The sequence below is a fragment of the Rattus norvegicus genome, chromosome 4 (assembly GCF_021556685.1).
Source record: "Rattus norvegicus strain SHRSP/BbbUtx chromosome 4, alternate assembly SHRSP_T2T, whole genome shotgun sequence".
Lineage (NCBI taxonomy): Eukaryota > Metazoa > Chordata > Mammalia > Rodentia > Muridae > Rattus > Rattus norvegicus.
The window spans coordinates 138,930,616-138,950,907 of record NC_141537.1 but is presented as its reverse complement, the minus strand read 5'-3'; the positions used below and the strand labels follow the sequence as shown (position 1 = coordinate 138,950,907).

The following is a 20,292-nucleotide window of genomic DNA, read 5'->3' as shown; positions in this document are numbered from 1 at the left end:
AAGAAATTAAAAACGTTTTAGAATTTAATGAAAATGAAGGTACAACATACCCAAACTTATGGGACACAATGAAAGCTGTGCTAAGAGGAAAACTCATAGAGCTGAGTGCCTGCAGAAAGAAACAGGAAAGAGCATATGTCAGCAGCTTGACGGCACACCTAAAAGCTCTAGAACAAAAAGAAGCAAATACACCCAGGAGGAGTAGAAGGCAGGAAATAATCAAACTCAGAGCAGAAATCAACCAAGTAAAAACAAAAAGGACCATAGAAAGAATCAACAGAACCAAAAGTTGGTTCTTTGAGAAAATCAACAAGATAGATAAACCCTTAGCCAGACTAACGAGAGGACACAGAGAGTGTGTCCAAATTAACAAAATCAGAAATGAAAAGGGAGACATAACAACAGATTCAGAGGAAATGCAAAAAATCATCAGATCTTACTATAAAAACCTATTTTCAACAAAACTTGAAAATCTTCAGGAAATGGACAATTTCCTAGACAGATACCAGGTACCGAAGTTAAATCAGGAACAGATAAACCAGTTAAACAACCCCATAACTCCTAAGGAAATAGAAGCAGTCATTAAAGGTCTCCCAACCAAAAAGAGCCCAGGTCCAGACGGGTTTAGTGCAGAATTCTATCAAACCTTCATAGAAGACCTCATACCAATATTATCCAAACTATTCCACAAAATTGAAACAGATAGATCACTACCGAATACCTTCTATGAAGCCACAATTACTCTTATACCTAAACCACACAAAGACACAACAAAGAAAGAGAACTTCAGACCAATTTCCCTTATGAATATCGACACAAAAATACTCAACAAAATTCTGGCAAACCGAATCCAAGAGCACATCAAAACAATCATCCACCATGACCAAGTAGGCTTCATCCCAGGCATGCAGAGATGGTTTAATATACGGAAAACCATCAACGTGATCCATTATATAAACAAACTGAAAGAACAAAACCACATGATCATTTCATTAGAAGCTGAGAAAGCATTTGACAAAATTCAACACCCCTTCATGATAAAAGTCCTGGAAAGAATAGGAATTCAAGGCCCATACCTGAACATAGTAAAAGCCATATACAGCAAACCAGTTGCTAACATTAAACTAAATGGAGAGAAACTTGAAGCAATCCCACTAAAATCAGGGACTAGACAAGGCTGCCCACTCTCTCCCTACTTATTCAATATAGTTCTTGAAGATCTAGCCAGAGCAATCAGACAACAAAAGGAGGTCAAGGGGATACAGATCGGAAAAGAAGAAGTCAAAATATCACTATTTGCAGATGATATGATAGTATATTTAAGTGATCCCAAACCAGAACCACTAAAGTAGTGATCCACCACAGAACTACTAAAGCTGATAGACAACTTCAGCAAAGTGGCTGGGTATAAAATTAACTCAAATAAATCAGTTGCCTTCCTCTATACAAAAGAGAAACAAGCCAAGAAAGAAATTAGGGAAACGACACCCTTCATAATAGACCCAAATAATATAAAGTACCTCGGTGTGACTTTAACCATGCAAGTAAAAGATCTGTACAATAAGAACTTCAAGACTCTGAAGAAGGAAATTGAAGAAGACCTCAGAAGATGGAAAGATCTCCCATGCTCATGGATTGGCAGGATTAATATAGTAAAAATGGCCATTTTACCAAAAGCAATCCACAGATTCAATGCAATCCCCATCAAAATACCAATCCAATTCTTCAAAGAGTTAGACAGAACAATTTGCAAATTCATCTGGAATAACAAAAAACCCAGGATAGCTAAAGCTATCCTCAACAATAAAAGGACTTCAGGGGGAATCACTATCCCTGAACTCAAGCAGTATTACAGAGCAATAGTGATAAAAACTGAATGGTATTGGTACAGAGACAGACAGATAGACCAATGGAATAGAATTGAAGACCCAGAAATGAACCCACACACCTATGGTCACTTGATTTTTGACAAAGGAGCCAAAACCATCCAATGGAAAAAAGATAGCATTTTCAGCAAATGGTGCTTCTTCAACTGGAGGGCAACATGTAGAAGAATGCAGATCGATCCATGCTTATCATCCTGTACAAAGCTTAAGTCCAAGTGGATCAAGGACCTCCACATCAAACCAGACACACTCAAACTAATAGAAGAAAAACTAGGGAAGCATCTGGAACACATGGGCACTGGAAAAAATTTCCTGAACAAAACACCAATGGCTTACGCTCTAAGATCAAGAATCAACAAATGGGATCTCATATAACTGCAAAGCTTCTGTAAGGCAATGGACACTGTGGTTAGGACAAAACGGCAACCAACAGATTGGGAAAAGGTCTTTACCAATCCTACAACAGATAGAGGCCTTATATCCAAAATATACAAAGAACTCAAGAAGTTAGACCGCAGGGAAACAAATAACCCTATTAAAAAATGGGGTTCAGAGCTAAACAAAGAATTCACAGATGAGGAATGCCAAGTGGCTGAGAAACACCTAAAGAAATGTTCAACATCTTTAGTCATAAGGGAAATGCAAATCAAAACAACCCTGAGATTTCACCTCACACCAGTGAGAATGGCTATGATCAAAAACTCAGGGGACAACAGATGCTGGCGAGGATGTGGAGAAAGAGGAACACTCCTCCATTGTTGGTGGGATTGCAAACTGGTACAACCATTCTGGAAATCAGTCTGGAGGATCCTCAGAAAATTGGACATTGAACTGCCTGAGGATCCAGCTATATCTCTCTTGGGCATATACCCAAAAGATGCCCCAACATATAAAAAAGACACGTGCTCCACTATGTTCATTGCAGACTTATTTATAATAGCCAGAAGCTGGAAAGAACCCAGATGCCCTTCAACAGAGGAATGGATCCAGAAAATGTGGTACATCTACACAATGGAATATTACTCAGCTATCAAAAACGACGACTTTATGAAATTCGTAGGCAAATGGTTGGAACTGGAAAATATCATCCTGAGTGAGCTAACCCAATCACAGAAAGACATACATGGTATGCACTCATTGATAAGTGGCTATTAGCCCAAATGCTTGAATTACCCTAGATCCCTAGAACAAACGAAACTCAAGACGGATGATCAACATGTGAATGCTTCACTCCTTCTTTAAAAGGGGAACAAGAATACTCTTGGCAGGGTAGCGAGAGGCAAAGATTAAAACAAAGACTGAAGGAACACCCATTCAGAGCCTGCCCCACATGTGGCCCATACATATACAGCCACCCAATTAGACAAGATGGATGAAGCAAAGAAGTGCAGACCGACAGGAGCCGGATGTAGATCGCTCCTGAGAGACACAGCCAGAATACAGCAAATACAGAGGCGAATGCCAGCAGCAAACCACTGAACTGAGAATAGGACCCCTGTTGAAGGAATCAGAGAAAGAACTGGAAGATCTTGAAGGGGCTCAAGTCCCCATATGTACAACAATGCCAAGCAACCAGAGCTTCCAGGGACTAAGCCACTACCTAAAGACTATACATGGACTGACCCTGGACTCTGACCTCATAGGTAGCAATGACTATCCTAGTAAGAGCACCAGTGGAAGGAGAAGCCCTGGGTCCTGCTAAGACTGAACCCCCAGTGAACTAGACTGGTGGGGGGAGGGCGGCAATGGGAGGAGGGTTGGGAGGGGAACACCCATAAGGAAGGGGAGGCGGGAGGGGGATGTTTGCCCGGATACCGGGAAAGGGAATAACACTCGAAATGTATATAAGAAATACTCAAGTTAATAAAAAAAATAATAATTCACCTGAAAAAAAAAAGAAAGAAAGGACTAAGACTGATAAGGTCAGCTTAACATGAAACGAAAATGATTTATTTAGGTTCTTCCATTTATGGACTAAGAGCCACAAAATTAAAAAAAAAACAACTATGTAGCAGTTTAAGAGAGCAGAAGAAAGTTTTCTCCTACCTTCTGAGAAAATTCTCAAAGGTTCATAAATTCAAACCAATGTAAAATTTATTAGGTTACTTAAGAACAAATAATGCTCAAGTGCACATTAATATGAACCAATTCCAAGCAAATAGAGGCGTAGTCACATCTTCCTTACAGGTTGGTTTTTGAAAGTAAGATTTTGGGTGACGTGTTACCATGGATTTAAGCAAGAGGCCTAGGAAGTATCAATACAATGAACTCTAGTCCCTTAGAACTGGTTCTCATGATATGAGAAGGAATGGTGCAAGCTGTTAAGGAAGATGACCAATAAATAGTCCTACACAACTGTAATATCTTTAAACAATGATAACCACAACAATAAAAATGAATGGCCAATGGGGTCAGATGTCCACATGGATGAATTCTTTGTTGTTATATCTCGGGGATCAGAAATAGCTGTTTAATTAGACAGCAAACCTCAAGAAGAACCTACTACCATCAGTTTCCTACACCAGTATAATTTTTAATGGTATTTTAAATAACTATCTCTATAATGACCAATAAGTGGAGGTTTTATCTCTCATCAAAGAAGCTTCTTTCGGAAGCAGACAGAGATCATTTCAGAAATCCCCAACTGACCAAAATAAAGAGATAGCATGGGGTATTCAGTCACGATTGACAGAGCTACACTACAGCCTCTATCTCTAGGTTAAGGGAACTTCGTGAAAGACGGAGCAAAAGGATATTTAGAGCCAGAGGACTGAGATGTCTGCTGTCCAATAGTGTTTTCTCTATAGGACAGGAAGACTGCTCCAGCAAAATCTCTAATACAAAATACCTAAATAAGACTTGCACAATAATAACACCAATTAACATGTAAACAGGGAAGGAAGAAATCTCACAAAGCTTTATCCACAGTTGAAGAGCTACAAACAACTAATGGAGAAGGAAGAACAGTCTTCTTCACTTGACTGCAGTACACAGGGTCACCCAATCCCAAGTGATTGGCCCTAAATACATATACATTAGCAACACTAAAAAGCTGTTTTCATTCTCTCTCTCTCTCTCCCTCTGTCTGTCTCCCTTTCTTATTTAAAAATGAAGGATCATTAATTTGAGGGACAGTAGGTGACAAAGGAAGAGTTGGAGAGGAGCAAGGGAGCAACAGAAACAACATAAATAGAATACGCATACATGAATTTCTCAAATTACATTATGAAATTCTCAAATTAAAGAAAATAAAGATTCAGGGCCCACAACCATACCTCTTCATTTGTATGGTATATGCATATTTGGAGACTATAATAGCAGAATGAAATTGTACTAAAGAGATAAAAGTATTTACAATGTTCAAATTTTTCACTTTGTGCAAGAAATGCTCCAATCTCAGTCAAGAACCTTTCACTCTCCAGTGTTTTCTCTTACAATCCCATTTACAATCATATTGGATACAGCACAGCATTTCACACATTAACAATTGGAGACCATAAAATAGAAATAAACAATAATATTTAGTTAGTATTTGATTTAATTCTACTATCACAGACCAAATATCTAATTTTTTCAACAAAATATTTTAAATTTCAAAAAATGTAAAATAGAACATAATCCACCCTCATAAATAGAGTACATTAAGAAACTACATAACCAAAGAATTTCTCATCTCCAAGGAGAAAGAAACCAAAATAAGAAATCAGCAAAGCTCCCTTCTACTGGACGGACTATTCTTATACGGCCTTGAGTGAATGTAGAAATCTAAATGTCTTATTCGCCAAAAACAAAAAGCAATTTTCTAGCTAAACTCCCTTGAAACTCCAAATTCAAATCATATATCTGTTTGATCTACTGCTTAAAGTATCTGCTGGAAAACTCTTATTCCCATGAGTTAGAAGAGGATGAAGTAAGAATCCTGTGTTCAGATAATCCAGATTCCATGAAAACCACAATTGACCTTTCAGTTTCTTTAGGTAACTTCAGGTGTTTTCCACCTTTTAATCCTATTGGGAGGACTACATGGCATGAGTCTCTCTGAGTGATCCCCAAGACCCTGCAGCCCTCTGCAGATGATGTGTCCCTCTCTTGTAGGCCTAACAATTCCTATGCTCTCAGTTCACAGCTCCTGCCAAAGAGTAATTATGAGGGGGACCCCACCAGATTAGCACTGTCCTCCATAATATCCACGGGGAAGAAGAGGCGTAGGATCATTTTCAGGACAACTATAATAGGTATACGCCTGACATTTATCTGCCTTCTACTTTCCCGCAATATAAGCAGAGTTAATGACTAATATTGTCTCACAATCCCTTGGTTATTTTCTTCCTTCTTTTTATCTGGTGCAGAATTACTCAACAATGTCATTAATGACATTTTGGATCAAATAATTCTTGTGTAAACCTGTCTAATGTATTATAAGCTGTTTGGCAACAATCTGGTCTTCAGTTGGCTTCGTCACACCTGTCTATACCTATTGGTTAATACCAACTGAGCAGTCTTTGTAAAAGTTCAGTCATTGGAAAACATTTACTGGCGATACATTGATCTTTATTTCCAGATAAGGACCAGTATTTCAACACATCACTCATATAAATATTTAAATATAAATATAAATACAAATATTTAAATATAAGTATAAATATCAATACCCATGATCATTATGTTGATAAGATAAAGTTAAATATTTAAAGAACCAGGTTGTACTCCAAAGGCAAAGAAAAGAGGCTATTTCTTCTTACTGCATCACTGAGTGATATGGCACACTAAGAGTTACATCTCCTTGTTTTCTAGAATTTAGAGAATACCAGTTCTCTCAATAGACAAAGGCCTGGCAAACTTCTAAAATAAAAGGAGAGCTACAGCTTTTGATGACAGAGAAGAGAGAAGCTATGCAGATGTTTAGTGACTGGCCTTCTACCCACAGATCAGGAACTGTTCTTGTTTTGAGATCAAATATTCTACTCTCAATGGGGGTTTATCCCTGAGCCCCACTGCTAAGGACTCCTGCATAAAGGTTGGAAGGTAGTTGCAAAAACTTTGGACACTCTTGAATAGATTCCTATAAGTTCACCTGTATGGCCACTGAATGACACAGTAGGATGTATCTGAGGAATATATTTCAAAAACTTTAAAAAAAGAACAAACCAAAACAAATAAACAAAACAAAAACCAAACACATTTCGTTATAAAGTACCTACATCGTTTGTTTGTCTTGTTTGGGATTTTGGGTGGTGGCGGTGGCGGTGGCGGTGGCGGTGGCGGTGGTGGTGGCGGTGGCGGTGGCGGTGGCGGTGGTGGTGGCGGTGGTGGCGGTGGTGGCGGTGGTAGGGTGTGTGTGTGTGTGTGTGTGTGTGTGTGTGTGTGTGTGTGTGTGTGTGTGTGTGTGTGATAAAGAGTAAAGAAAAGAAAGGTGTCAGAAATTCACATTTTTTAAAGTTATGTCCTTTTCCTCTAAACCACTAGAAGTCATAAGTCCAGGAAGGTCAAGAGGCAATAACATGAAAGAGGAAGGATAAACCAAAGCGAAGAATGGAAGAAAAGGGAAAGAGGTGATGACATCCCCTACATGACATTGACGTCCTGGACGAGGAATGATGGCGCTACAGATGAGGAATTGCGGAGTGGCTGAAACTAAGACAGTCAGGCCTGACCGTCACCCTGCAGGCTTTGCACAGAGGGGCACAGGCATGAATGCATGAATGATGTTCAACACAAAATAGCAAATTTAGTTAAAATGTTAGGAAAGGCTATATACATATAATATATGTATATTTATGTATATATAATCTCAATTGCCATATATTGCAATGCCGACTTGAAAAGTGGCAATCTTGTTGCAATGTCAAAAGATTGGACATGCCTACTTTCAAGTTTATGGTACCAAAATGATAATAAAATTTGTAATCTGAAAGAGAAAAATGAATCTATATGTTAATATGAAACACAATGACCAGCCAAGCTATTTGATGCTTCTAAGGTTTCATTTAGATGCTGGGAAGGAACAGCTGATGCTGTAAATAACACTGTTAGAACAATAATCAATTTAAGTCTGTGCTCTTCTAAGTCAACCATACCCACAAAGAGAAAATTCCATCTGTAATCAATAAAAGTACCCAATCCATCTAGTCTTAATGACAATACTACTGACCACTGCTCAGCAGATGCTGACATTATATATAATATAATAACATTATATATACATATATATATATATATGACAATTTGTGCTGAGTGGGTCACATTCTCTTGCTTTAGTAGAAATAAGAATTACCTAATAACACCCCTAAATAATTCATTGCCTGGGTGATATGCACTGATGTCCTGAATTCATATATACCCTCTGTAGTGATAAAATGAAGCTTTGAGTCTTTTTTCCCCAATATTCATCCTGGCCAGCTAAAGTTTTCTTGTTCATAAATAACTTAGTTGAACAGAAAATTACCTCCCACGTAATGACAAGTTCCGATCTGCTCCCACCACCTCCATTGATATTTACTGGTGCCACATTGGGGACTGCAGGAAACCAAGAGAAATGTGGATAGTTAGAATCAAAGGAATGTCTTCATCAAGAAGAGCTCTGTTTGGGAGGGCTTCACCTTTCAAAGCTCTCACACTGGCAAACTGAGTGTTGCATTTTTAATGAACATAAATGATGTTTACACATATCCAAATTTCTAAGAGAGAGGACACAGTTTTGTTTGATACATGGGCACCTTGGCTCCAAAATTAATTAAAAATCAAGTAACATCGTGTGTTTGACATTATTATGCATCATCTACTAATTGGCAAAATGATGTTGCTTTCAGATGGTAACGGTGACACTGCTGATTTAGGGCCTAATTATACAGTTGTGTTGTAAACAAGTTACTCAGGCAGTACATTAATTCATTATTTTTTTTTGTCAATACACAAGCTGGATGGTTTTTTTTTCTTTTCTAACCATTGGGATATTTTAACATGTAAAACTGAATTCTTGTACTTGAATTGCTCTGGAGTGAGTAAGTGTAGTTTTCAATTTTTCACTGGTAAAATCGGTGTTCTCCTCTAAAGAACCTGACTGAGGAGCTGAACTTCAGCTTACTCTTTGGATCTAAGACTGAGACACTGAAAACCCTGGTATAGTAAGAAGAAGAATATGCTCTTCAACTATGAGGGAAACATGGCTCAAGGCAAATGGTAAACATAACAAGTTCTGGTATATATCTCAAAGGGAGTAGTAAGTAGTCAGAATACACATTTTATCATATACTTAGAAGTCTTTAAAATATCCTATTAGCACAGTAGCAAAACCAGCCTAATCTGTAATGATGGGCAAAGCTTCTGAATATGACTTTTGAGCATTGAACTGTCTGAAGTTATTTAAATGGTACCATTTTTTGTCCAGGATTCAGAAATTTGGAATAATATCTCTAGGTATGGTGGGGATTTTACTCAAAGATGAAAATGTGTGTGAAGATGGAGTGCAGAAGGGCCAAGACTTTTCATGTCATTTTCTTTCAAGCCACTGGGACTATCTAAAGAGACCCAGGCTATTCGTGTCATTCTTCTGTGCAGATGGTTAGTTGCAGCAACAAAATATGGAAATCCGATGTTTTCTTTTTTTAACAATTATTTTACTCTTTTATTCATTTTTGAAAAAATATTTATTTATTATGAGTATACTGTATCTGCCTCCAGACACACATGAAGAGGGCATCAGATCCCATTACAGATGGTTGAGAGACACCATGTGGTTGCTGAGATTTGAACTCAGGACCTCTGGAAGAGCAGTCTGTGCTCTTAACTGCTGAGCCACCTCTCCAGCCCTTATTCTTTAACTCTTGCTGCACACAGCTAGCTTTACCCTCCTCCCCCTTAAGCTCGAATAAACTGACTTTCCAGTCATAATCTGATGTTCTTTCTTAAGATAGCATTTTCCCATCAGACATTTTAAGGTTCAATTTACCCTTCATTTTGTTTGCTTATGATCTCCTAAAGATCAGATGAGCATATGCCATACAGCCAAGTACTGACATTGATTTTGTCGAAGCGGAATGACCAGGCTAATATCTATAGAGTTACTGGGTATATAGCACTTAACACTGCCATGTATTCTTGAGACCTTTGCAAGTTCAGTTATGTAAGGAATATTTTTTTTACCTAGACGTACATGGTTTTCCCAGTTTCCAATATAATGAAAAGCAGAAAAGGCTATATTATAAACACTTATTTAAAAAAATTATGTAGGTCTGTGTCTGTGTAAACGTGCACTATGAATTTGCAGGTGCCTGTGGAAACTAGAAGAGGGTACTACGTCTGGAAGGACAGGAGGCTGGGAGCTACTTAAGATGTGTACTATGAACTCAATCTAGGTTCATGGTTAATGAAGGAAATGAAGAGCTCTCAACTTCTGAGGCATATCCTCACTCTGTCCTTTCTTAACTCAATTTTTAAAGTAACCACTTTTAATAGTAAAACCACATTGAGGAAAAGATAGTCCTCGATGACTAGAAAGAAAGGGTGGGCAGGTGCTTTAGTGTGACACGGTCCTGTTTCAAACATCTATGAGAAACTCAAAGTTCAGAATAGCCATAATGGTAGCAGTAGGCGGACAAATGTTACTGCAATTACTTCACAATTGGAGTCAATTTTGCCAAAGCACCTAAAGAGAAAATGGAATCAAAATGGCTAATTTCCAGAATCAGGAGCTTCGCCTAAACCAGTGTCTAGGGTGGAGCTGAAGTTTTGGTATGTCATAATTTTGAAAATATGTAGACTTTATGGAAGGTGACATATAACTCATGCTTGTTAAACTGAGGGAACAAGAACAAAGAGATTTTACATTGTATGGCTGAATAGGAAAGAGAACACTGTGAGCTTTGCCTGACCAAACACTAAGGATACCACTCTGGATGTGTAAGTTGAGGTGAGACAAGGAAGGTCTGCGATAAAGAACTTAGGACAGGATTTGGAGCAGAGTTGCACTTGGGCTTTGCTGTTCAGTGAACTAGTTGATGCTCAATTAGAAGTTTTGTTTAGTGAGATTAGAAATTACCTCATTTGCATGGAGGATAATTTGTATTATTTCTCTGTGAAGCTGTATCTCGATCAGAGTTGAAAAAAAAGATGAAAATGAATGCTGGCTGAGCCAGAGAGATGCTATATTAATTCCTTACTACCATGTTAATGAAAAGCCCTAACCTGTCTTCCAACTATACATTCCCTATTGGAGTTTGGGGTAAGAAATACATTAAAGGTTGCTTCTGCAAAACTATTTAGACACCTCTGCTTAACATTGTTTCAACTCAAATTCAATCCCTGACTGCGGGAATGAGATGGCTGAGATACACCTGGCTTTGATTCAATACAAAGGGGAAAACTAGAAGCACTAATACATCAACACTAATTTCGTTTTAAAATTTCTAAAGGAGCCACAGAGGCTTTTCTCTAAGAACCAGGACAGAAAAGTTCTTCCATGTCTTCTATAAACATCGATTTCTTACTTGATGCTTTGGTTCTCAGCAACTCTGATGGTTTGCTTGGCTCTCCAATTCCAATGTTGTTCCCAGCAACAACACGAAATTCATATTCCACCCAAGGACTCAAACCAATGACTGTTGCATTGTATGTCTGTCCATTGAGAATTTCAGGGACTAAAGCAAGCAAACAAAGAAAAACAAACAAAAATACTGTCAGACATCAGAACACAGCACTTAAGGTAATAGGCCCTAGTCAAGAGTCTAGAATTTTCCTGATACTCTGGATTATTTCCATAAGAAGCTCAAGATTTTTTTCAATGTCTGTGAAGTTGATTTCTCTGGAGGAATATGTGGAAATTTTGGTGGGAGTTGGACTGAACCTATAGATGGCTCTAGGCAGTCTCGTCATTTTCCTGATGTTAATCCTGCCAATCAATTGCATGCACGGTCTTTCCAACATCCAATGACATTTTCAATTTATTTCTTCAACTTGTTTAAAGTTTTCAGTGCCTAATTGTTTTACTTGCTCAGTTAGTTATAAAATATTTTTAATTTTTGAGGCTATGATGTTTCTGTGTTTTATTTATTGGTCCGTTTGTCATTTTTATATAGGAAAGATGCTGGCTTTTGTGTGTTAATTTTGCATCCTGCTACATTGTTGAAAGCATTTACCAACTATAGAAATATCATAATGATGTCTTTAAGGACTGTTATGTAAAATATTATATCATCTGAAAGTAAACATACTTAGATATTTTTCTATCTTATTTGTATCCCTCTTGCCTCCTTCAATTGCCTTGTCCATATATTGAACGAGTATAGAGTAAACATTCCTGACACGTTCCTCTTAATGGGAATGCTTTGAGTTACTCTTCATTTAGAAGAGTGGCTATTGGCTTGCTATCAATCACCTTTATTATGTTGAGGTATCTTTCATGTCCCTAGTCTCACCAAGACATAAAATGAAGGGATGTTGCTTATTGTTATCATAACAAGCCTTTTCTGCACCTAATAGTATCTGTCTTTTAGACTGTTTAGATGATAGATTACATTTTTTGATTTCCATATGCACCCGTAGGATGAAGCTAATTGTTCATGGTGGGTAAGCTTTTAGACGTCTTCCTAACTTATTGTATAAATACTTTATTGAGAATTTTCACATCTATATTTATAAGAAATGTTGAGCTATACTTTTCTTCTTTTTTGTCAATTTGTTATGTAGATTTGGCATTAGGCAAGTGGGGGCTTCACAAAACAAGTTTGAAAATGTTTCTTCAGTTTTGCTTTCCCAGAATAACTTGTGAAATATTGGCATTAGATCCACTTTGAAGGTCTTGTAAAATTCTGTACTGGGTCCATCTGGCCCTAGATGATGTTTTTTTGTTGCTGGAATATTTAATTATGGCTTGTATTTAACTAGAGAGTTGGGGTGCATATAGCCTGCTCATTTCATCCTGACACAACTTTCCTGAGCCCTGTATATCAAAACATGACCTCATTTCTTTTAGGTTTTATATTTGTTAGAATGCATACTATTTCTTTATGCTTCTCAGAATTTCCTCATTATTTGTTGTAAAGTCTTCTTTTTTTACTTCAAATTTTTGAAATTGGGATTCTTTTTCTCTTCGAATGCCTTGGTTATAAACTTCGCTTTGTTTTGAAGGATCAACTCTACATTCCATTGATTCTATTGCATATTATGTTGTTTCAATTTTACTGATTTCACTCCTGAGTTTCATAACATATCCCTATCTAATCTTGATTAATCTTTTTTTAGAAAAATCTTTTAAGTGTATTATTACATTATTAGTGTGAGAAATCTGCAGTTTTATCATGGGGGTAATATATATTAGTAAAATAAGGGGTAACAAAACATGTTTATTAGAATTAACCAGTTAAAACATTATGAGTACTATTATTAGACAATCGTCAAAAATACCCTTGATCTCTTACCTGTGGCAACAGCTTGCCAGCCCACAGAGAAGGGTGTCCGAGTCTGAATGGTAAAAATTTGAATGGGGCTGTTATTATCAGGACCAGGTCTCCAGCTGAGCTGGGACGTGGTACTAGAGATGTGCTCCACTTTTACATCTTCTGGGGGACCAGGAGGACCTGGAGAAATATCATTTATGATTGCTGTGTTGGAAATATTTTAACACATCAACTGAAGACAAGAATGGTTTGTTTACTTGCCATATATAGAAAATAAATTACTGAATACAAACTATTTATAGCACACACTTAGAGATTAAGTCCTAACAATCCATTTTATCCTGATGTGTAATATAGATAACACATTAGATTAGAAATACCATCTATAGAGAGAAGGGACAACCATTTATTGAATAGCATAGAATAATGAGATTTCAAAACTTATATCCATTCTCTCTCCAAATGTAGCTCAAGTAAATATAATTAATATGGCCAAATGTAAAATCCCACATCACTTAGTCTGCATGGACACTAATGGTTTATTACAAATAGAAGGCAGTCTAAATATTAGGAATTGGTACAGTGTGCTAAGCACAGTCATTTGTGTGTGTGTGTGTGTGTGTGTGTGTTTGTGTGTGTGTGTGTGTCTATAACCACACAACTAATAAAATCAAATCTTGAAATTTACGAAACAAAAAGTTCCTCATCTCTTTATCCTCATTTAATCCCTCAAACAGCTGCCATTTATGTGTGGGCATTTCTGATCATGAATGAAAAGCAGAACCATTCTTTCCCGATTTCTGCTTACCTCTCACAATGATATCAGCGACAGCAGACAAGCGTTCTAGTGTTGTTTGTACTGTGCATAGATATTTTCCCGAATGGCCTAATTGAATATTCCTTATCATCAAATCCCCAACAGATTCCTGAAGACAGAGAGAGGGGTCTGGATGAAAACATAATCACACACAGCAGGTCCCATTTTCTTTACAGCTGGGTAGATATTAAACATAAGACAGTTTTGAAATTAGAAGATATACTGATTATTATAGTTTTCTATAATTGATCCCTTTTATTATCCCCTTTACTCTAATTGCATCCAGAAAACAAGTATTTCTTTGAAATACATAAAATAAAGCAAAACAAAAGCAGATGCAGCTTTATACCCAGACAGAGATTCTGCCTGCGAATAAAGACAGAGAAAATGATTATGAACCATGTTGAGTCAAATAAAACGTTATTTGTTTTATGAAGAACTTAACAATTTCAGACACTTACACCCCCAATTCGTTCAAAATGAGCCACTCCTTTCTTTAAATCTATGACATCTCCATTGAAGTACCAAACAAAGAGAACTTCCATGGTGGGATCATGAGACACCTGGCAGGGTAAGACAATGCTCTCTCCAACTGTAACATCCATTTTAGACGGTGGTACTGTAATGACCGTTCGCTCTATTGAGAAAAGATTACTTGTTAAAATCTTTTTAAAATGTCAGGATATGATTGTATAATACACATTTTAATGGGATGCTAACATTAGAGGTTAGTAAGCCATCAAAATATTCAGTATAAAAACATCTTTCATTTAAAATCTTATACATACCACCTTGCTGTTTAAGATGTAGACCTGCAAATCAAGACAACCCTGAGATTCTGCCTCATACCAATCAGAATGGCTAAGATCAAAACTCAAGTAACAACACACGTTGGTAAGGATGTGGAGAAAGAAAACAATCCTCCCTAGTTGGTGGGATTGCAAACTTGTACAACCACCCTGGAAATCAATTTGGATGTTCCTCAGAAAATTGGAAATAGAACTACCTAAAGACCCAGAAAACCACTCTTGGGAATATACCCAAAAGATGCCCCACCATGCCACAGGGGCTCACGTTCCACTATGTCAATGGTGGGCTTATTTGTTTCAGCCAGAAGTAGGAAACAATCCAGATGTCCCACAACACAAAAATGGATACAGAAAAAATGGGGTCCATTTACACAATGGAATACTACTCAGCCATTAAAAATGAGAACATCCTGAGATTTACAGGCAAATGGATGGAACTAGAAAATATCATCCTGAGTGAGGTAACTCAGACCTAAAAGAACATGCATTATATGTACTCACTAATATGTGGATATTAGTCAAAAAAGTGCAGAATACTCAAGATATAGTCCACAGAACTCAAAAAGGTCAACATGCTGAAAGGTCCAAGTGAGGATGCCTCAGTCCCACTTGGGAGGGAGAAGAAAATAACCATAAGGGGGAAAGGAGGGAAGGACTGGTGAGGGAAAGGAGACAAGGAGGGAAGAGGGGAACACGATCTGGTGGGGGAAAAGGACTGAAGCCCTGATGGACAGCAGAAAGAACGAAAACAGGCAACCTTGGGAGGTAGGAGGTTGGGAGGACCCTCCAGAATGCACTAGAAACCTTGGAGGTGACAAAACCTAGGGATTAAAAGGGGGGTTGGAACCTAGATGAAATGCCCTACAGTGGGGAGAGGGAACTTATTGAACCAACCTCCAGCAGAAATACAGGGCTTAAAGTGAGGGATGGGGTTGCTGTCCCACAGTCAAACTTTGACCCATAATTCTTCCTGTCTGAAAGAACTGTAGGGATCGAAATGAAGAATAGCCTGAGGAAAAGAAGATCCAGAGACAGGCCTAAAGGGGATCCAGCTCAGGGTGGGGGTTGGGGGAACCCAAGGTCTGACACCATTACTGAGGTTATGGAGAACTCACAAAAAGGGACCTAACATGACTGCCCTCTGAAAGAGCCAACAAGCAGCTGAAAGAGTCAAATGCAGATATTTGCACCCAATCAGCAGAAGCTGCTGACCCCTGTGGTTAAATAATGGAAAAGGTGGAGGAAGCTGAGGAGGACCCTGTAAAAGGACCAGCAGTTTCAATTAACCTGGACCACTGAGATCTCTCAGACACTGGATCACCAACCAGGCAGCACGCCCCAGCTGTTATGAGGTCCCCAACACATATACAGCGGAGGACTCTCTGGCCTGGGTTCAATCAGAGAAGATACATCTAACCCTCAAGAGACTGGAGGCCCCAGGAAGTTTAGAAGTCTGGTGGGGTAGGTGGGGTGGGGACATCCTAGTGGAGATGGGGGTGGGGGAAGGTATGGGATGTGGCACAGTAGGAGGTCGTATTGGAAAGGGAATAAATCTAGAGTGTAAAAAAAATAAAAAAAAGATATAGACCAATAATTCATCTGTACCACCCTTTACCCAAATCTCTGGAAACACAGCAGAAGAGGGGGCACAAAGATCCTAAGTGTCAGAGTGTGGGAGACCTGGAGACAAGCAGTAGCTTCTGAATTTGACAGAACTGCTTTCTTAATGATGTTGCAGTAGCTGTACCTGTTTTCACTAGATGAAGCCAGTAAATATTGTAACATAGATAACAGAAGTATTGAGACTCACATAAGATTGATGAACTAAGGGTACTCAATAGTTTCTGGGAAAAGGAGAGTCAGTTTTCATAATGTTGTGGCCCCTGATAATTGAAAATAATTCAGTAAATGATTCAATGTCCATGAAAACACAGGAAACCCAAATTGGATTTAAAGTTGGTTATTTTAAAAAGGATATTCCATATACATTTTTAAAAGTGCTTTAGTTTGATTTGTCTTTTCCCATAGTCCCTCTTTTTCTGTGTATATAAGAGAAAATGGGCCATATTTGTTTTTTGAGTACTGGGTTACATCAAGCAAAATGATTATTTGTAGCTTCACCAATTTACCTGCAGGTCTCATAATTATAATTTTGTTAACAGTTGAATAATCATCCACTGTGCATTTGTACCAACCACACTTTCATTATCCACTCTTCAGTTTTTGGGCATCTATGCTGTTGACAATTTCTCACTATTTGGAATAGACATCAGTGAACAAGGATGACGTAGAACTTCTGTAGTAAGAGGTAGATACCTTTGAGAATTTGCCCAAAAGTAGTACAGCTGTACCCGTTATAGATGACTTCCCGGCTTTTGAGGAACCCTCATACAAATTACCACAGTGGTTGTCCTATTTAGCAACCTACCAACAATGAATAAGTCTTCTTCTTTCTCCTCATCCTCACATCATGAGCTTTCGTTTGTTCTACTGTTCTTGGTCATGATAACTGCTGTAGGGTGAAATAGCAAAGTAGTTTCACTTTACATTTCTCTGATGGCTAGAGAGAGGGAACATTTTAAAAGTGTTTTTCAGATTCTCCCGTTTCATCGTTTGGGAACTCTTTATATCTATACCTCATTTTAAAATGGTATTTTTTTATTGCTCAAGGTTTTCTGTTTGTTAGTTAGTTTGCTTTTGCTTTGTTTTGTTGTGCCTTACAATTCTAGGTGTTGACCTTCCGTCAAATGTATAATTAGTAAAGATTTTTCCCATTCTGTAGGCTGCTGCTTTACTCAGTTGCTGATATTCTTTGCTACATAGAAGCTTTTTAGCTTCCTGGAGTCTCATTGCTCTTAGTGGCATGCGATCGGTATTCTCAATGGTTATGCTTTTCTGTGCCATATGTTTCCCTGTGACAAAAAAACATGCCTATTCCCAACTCTCTTCTTTCAGATTCTGTATATGAAGTCTTATGTTGATTTCTGTCATCTCTGGAGACCTGTTAACATAGAAGCTTCCTAAAATATAAACATTAGTTGGAGTTATTGTATGATTGGAGAAATAATGCTCCAGCTAGGTATCTTATACCACCACTTAACCCCTACTACCAAGAAATATTAAGTCTTGTTGAGTTGTGGGCCAGTCAGCCTCTATGGAAACCCCAAACATTGCAAGAAATTGCCAAGATTGTTAGTTACATTCCAAATTCTGATCGTAAGGCTCTATTGAAGACACACTTATGTCATAAAGCATAGAGAAATTTAGCACGTGCCCAACTAAAACCTTCACTCGTACTGACTAGCTTTCATAGTTCTAGACGGTACTTTTCACACTACAGGTAAAGAAAATTAGTAATGAATATCACCCAGTTATAAACCCCGTGACTGACAAGGGTGAACTACCTGTAAGGTAAACTAGTTTAATAGTGATACAAAGCCTGTGGAAATAACGGAACATTTTTTGATTGGATGTAAGGTCTACTCGATGAGATGAAATGAATACCTAACCCTGAATAGATTTCCAATAGCCAGAAACTAGATTAGGTCATGGGTTCAATTGAGAATGCACTATTATTATTTTGCTAAAGAAACATAGTAATAATATGACTCATAATTATATCCTCCTACGTCTGTAGAGCCCACATCCACTGTCATCAGAGAAACTTCTTGAAGTAGATAACTAACAAGATAGTGAGTGAGAGGCTTTGGAGAACTCAGTCTTGAATGGGATTATTTTCATCAAACTCCCCTCCACAAAACACAGGGACCTACAAGGAAGAAGATGCTAAAATAATTTAAAAATTTAAAAAAAGGCAGTGGATGGGTGGGTGGCTCCACAGGTTGATAGACATTATTGCAACATTTACAAGACCAGCATAAGTTGAAAATCAACAAAATGCCATTGTGCAGAAGGAAAAGTATACATAAAGTTTCAGCCTTCGCCAAGAAGCTGCTTAAATAAATACATGTTGGTAATGGAAAATCAGGTTTTCCATATTAGATCCATTCTGTTATACACTAATCAGAGAAAACTCTGAAGAAGGGATTTAATAGCTGTTTGCACCCACAACTCTAAGTCTTCCTTACCGCTTTCCCAACTGATATCTAACATTTTAAACAACGTTTTTTAGTAATTATGGCAACATTATTCTCTAGTAGTTTCTTTGAGAAAAAACACTAATATCTTATTTATATTTGTGGGCGATGAGTTGGCTAATTAGATGTGTTGGTAGAGTCAAACCGTCCTGATTTAAGTTTTTAGATCATGCAATTAAAATAATTTTTAAGCATTAAAAATGACAACCACTTCTTCTTTAAGATGGTACACAGTGGTAAAATTAGACTAATTATTTCCTATATGCATTGTTCATTGATTATACAATGACAAAGCTTCATGAATAAGAGATGATCATAGTATGATATATAATTATTATACTTTCATTAGATTACCCCAGCTTTTAAATGTATAACAATCATTTATTGGGGACTTCTCACCTATCCATACTTCTGTTAAGCACTAGATACATAATCGTTGGCGGTAGGGCTGTCAACCAAAGCATTAAGTAATAATATATACACTAGGAAGTAAACAAGATGATCTTGGGGTTTCCTTTGATAAACAAAGTCATATGCCCTCATTAAACTTCAACATCTTGTTTCTTTTCTCTAGCTCTAGTTACTAAGTGAGTTTTATTGGGGCACATTTGTTAAGATCTCTGATTTGTTTATGAACAGAGATCAAGATTTGGTATTTTAGTTTGTCAACCTGTACAAGTAATTAATACCAGAATTAATGGAAACTAAGCTTATGGAAATTTCTAAAAACAAAATTCACCAAATAATATGCTTTAATAATAAGAATGTAATGGCATCCATGCAAACAAATAAAAATTTATGCTTAAATTTTTAAAGGAAATACAGAAACTTTCATGAATAAATTAATTTACTAAATTTCAAGATTCTAAGTAGTGTTTTTCTCCTAAAGTCACAGTTGGGCTTATTCTTCTTATTTTTTTCTTTCTTTCTTTGTAATCTTTTTTTATTAGATATATTTCTTTACTTACATTTCAAATGGTATTCCCTTTCCCGGTTTCCTATCCCTAATCCCCCATCCCCACCCCCTCCCCCATACGGGTGTTCCCCCCATAACCCCCATGCCCCCCATAGACATTCCCCTGACCTGGGCAGGTCCAACCTTGGGAGGACCAAGGGCTTCCCGTTCCACTGGTCCCCCAACAAGGCTGTTCTCTGCTACATATGCAGTTGGAACCCTGGGTCAATCCATGTATAGTCTTTAGGTAGTGGCTTAGTCACTGGAAGCTCTGGTTGGTTGGCATTGTTTTTTTTTTTTTTTTTTACATTTTATTTTTTTTTTATTAACTTGAG

General features: G+C 37.6%; 1 protein-coding gene across 3 annotated transcripts in view; it reads right to left on the bottom strand.

Annotated features, from left to right (window-relative positions):
- Positions 1–20,292, bottom strand: part of Cntn6 (contactin 6) — a 397,730-nt gene that overhangs the window by 19,794 nt on the left and 357,644 nt on the right. For all 3 annotated transcript variants that reach the window (NM_013225.2, XM_087656200.1, XM_087656201.1), the window contains 5 exon segments: positions 8,332–8,402; positions 11,372–11,521; positions 13,301–13,459; positions 14,088–14,205; positions 14,558–14,733. In NM_013225.2, coding sequence (NP_037357.1) covers positions 8,332–8,402; positions 11,372–11,521; positions 13,301–13,459; positions 14,088–14,205; positions 14,558–14,733 — 674 coding nt within the window.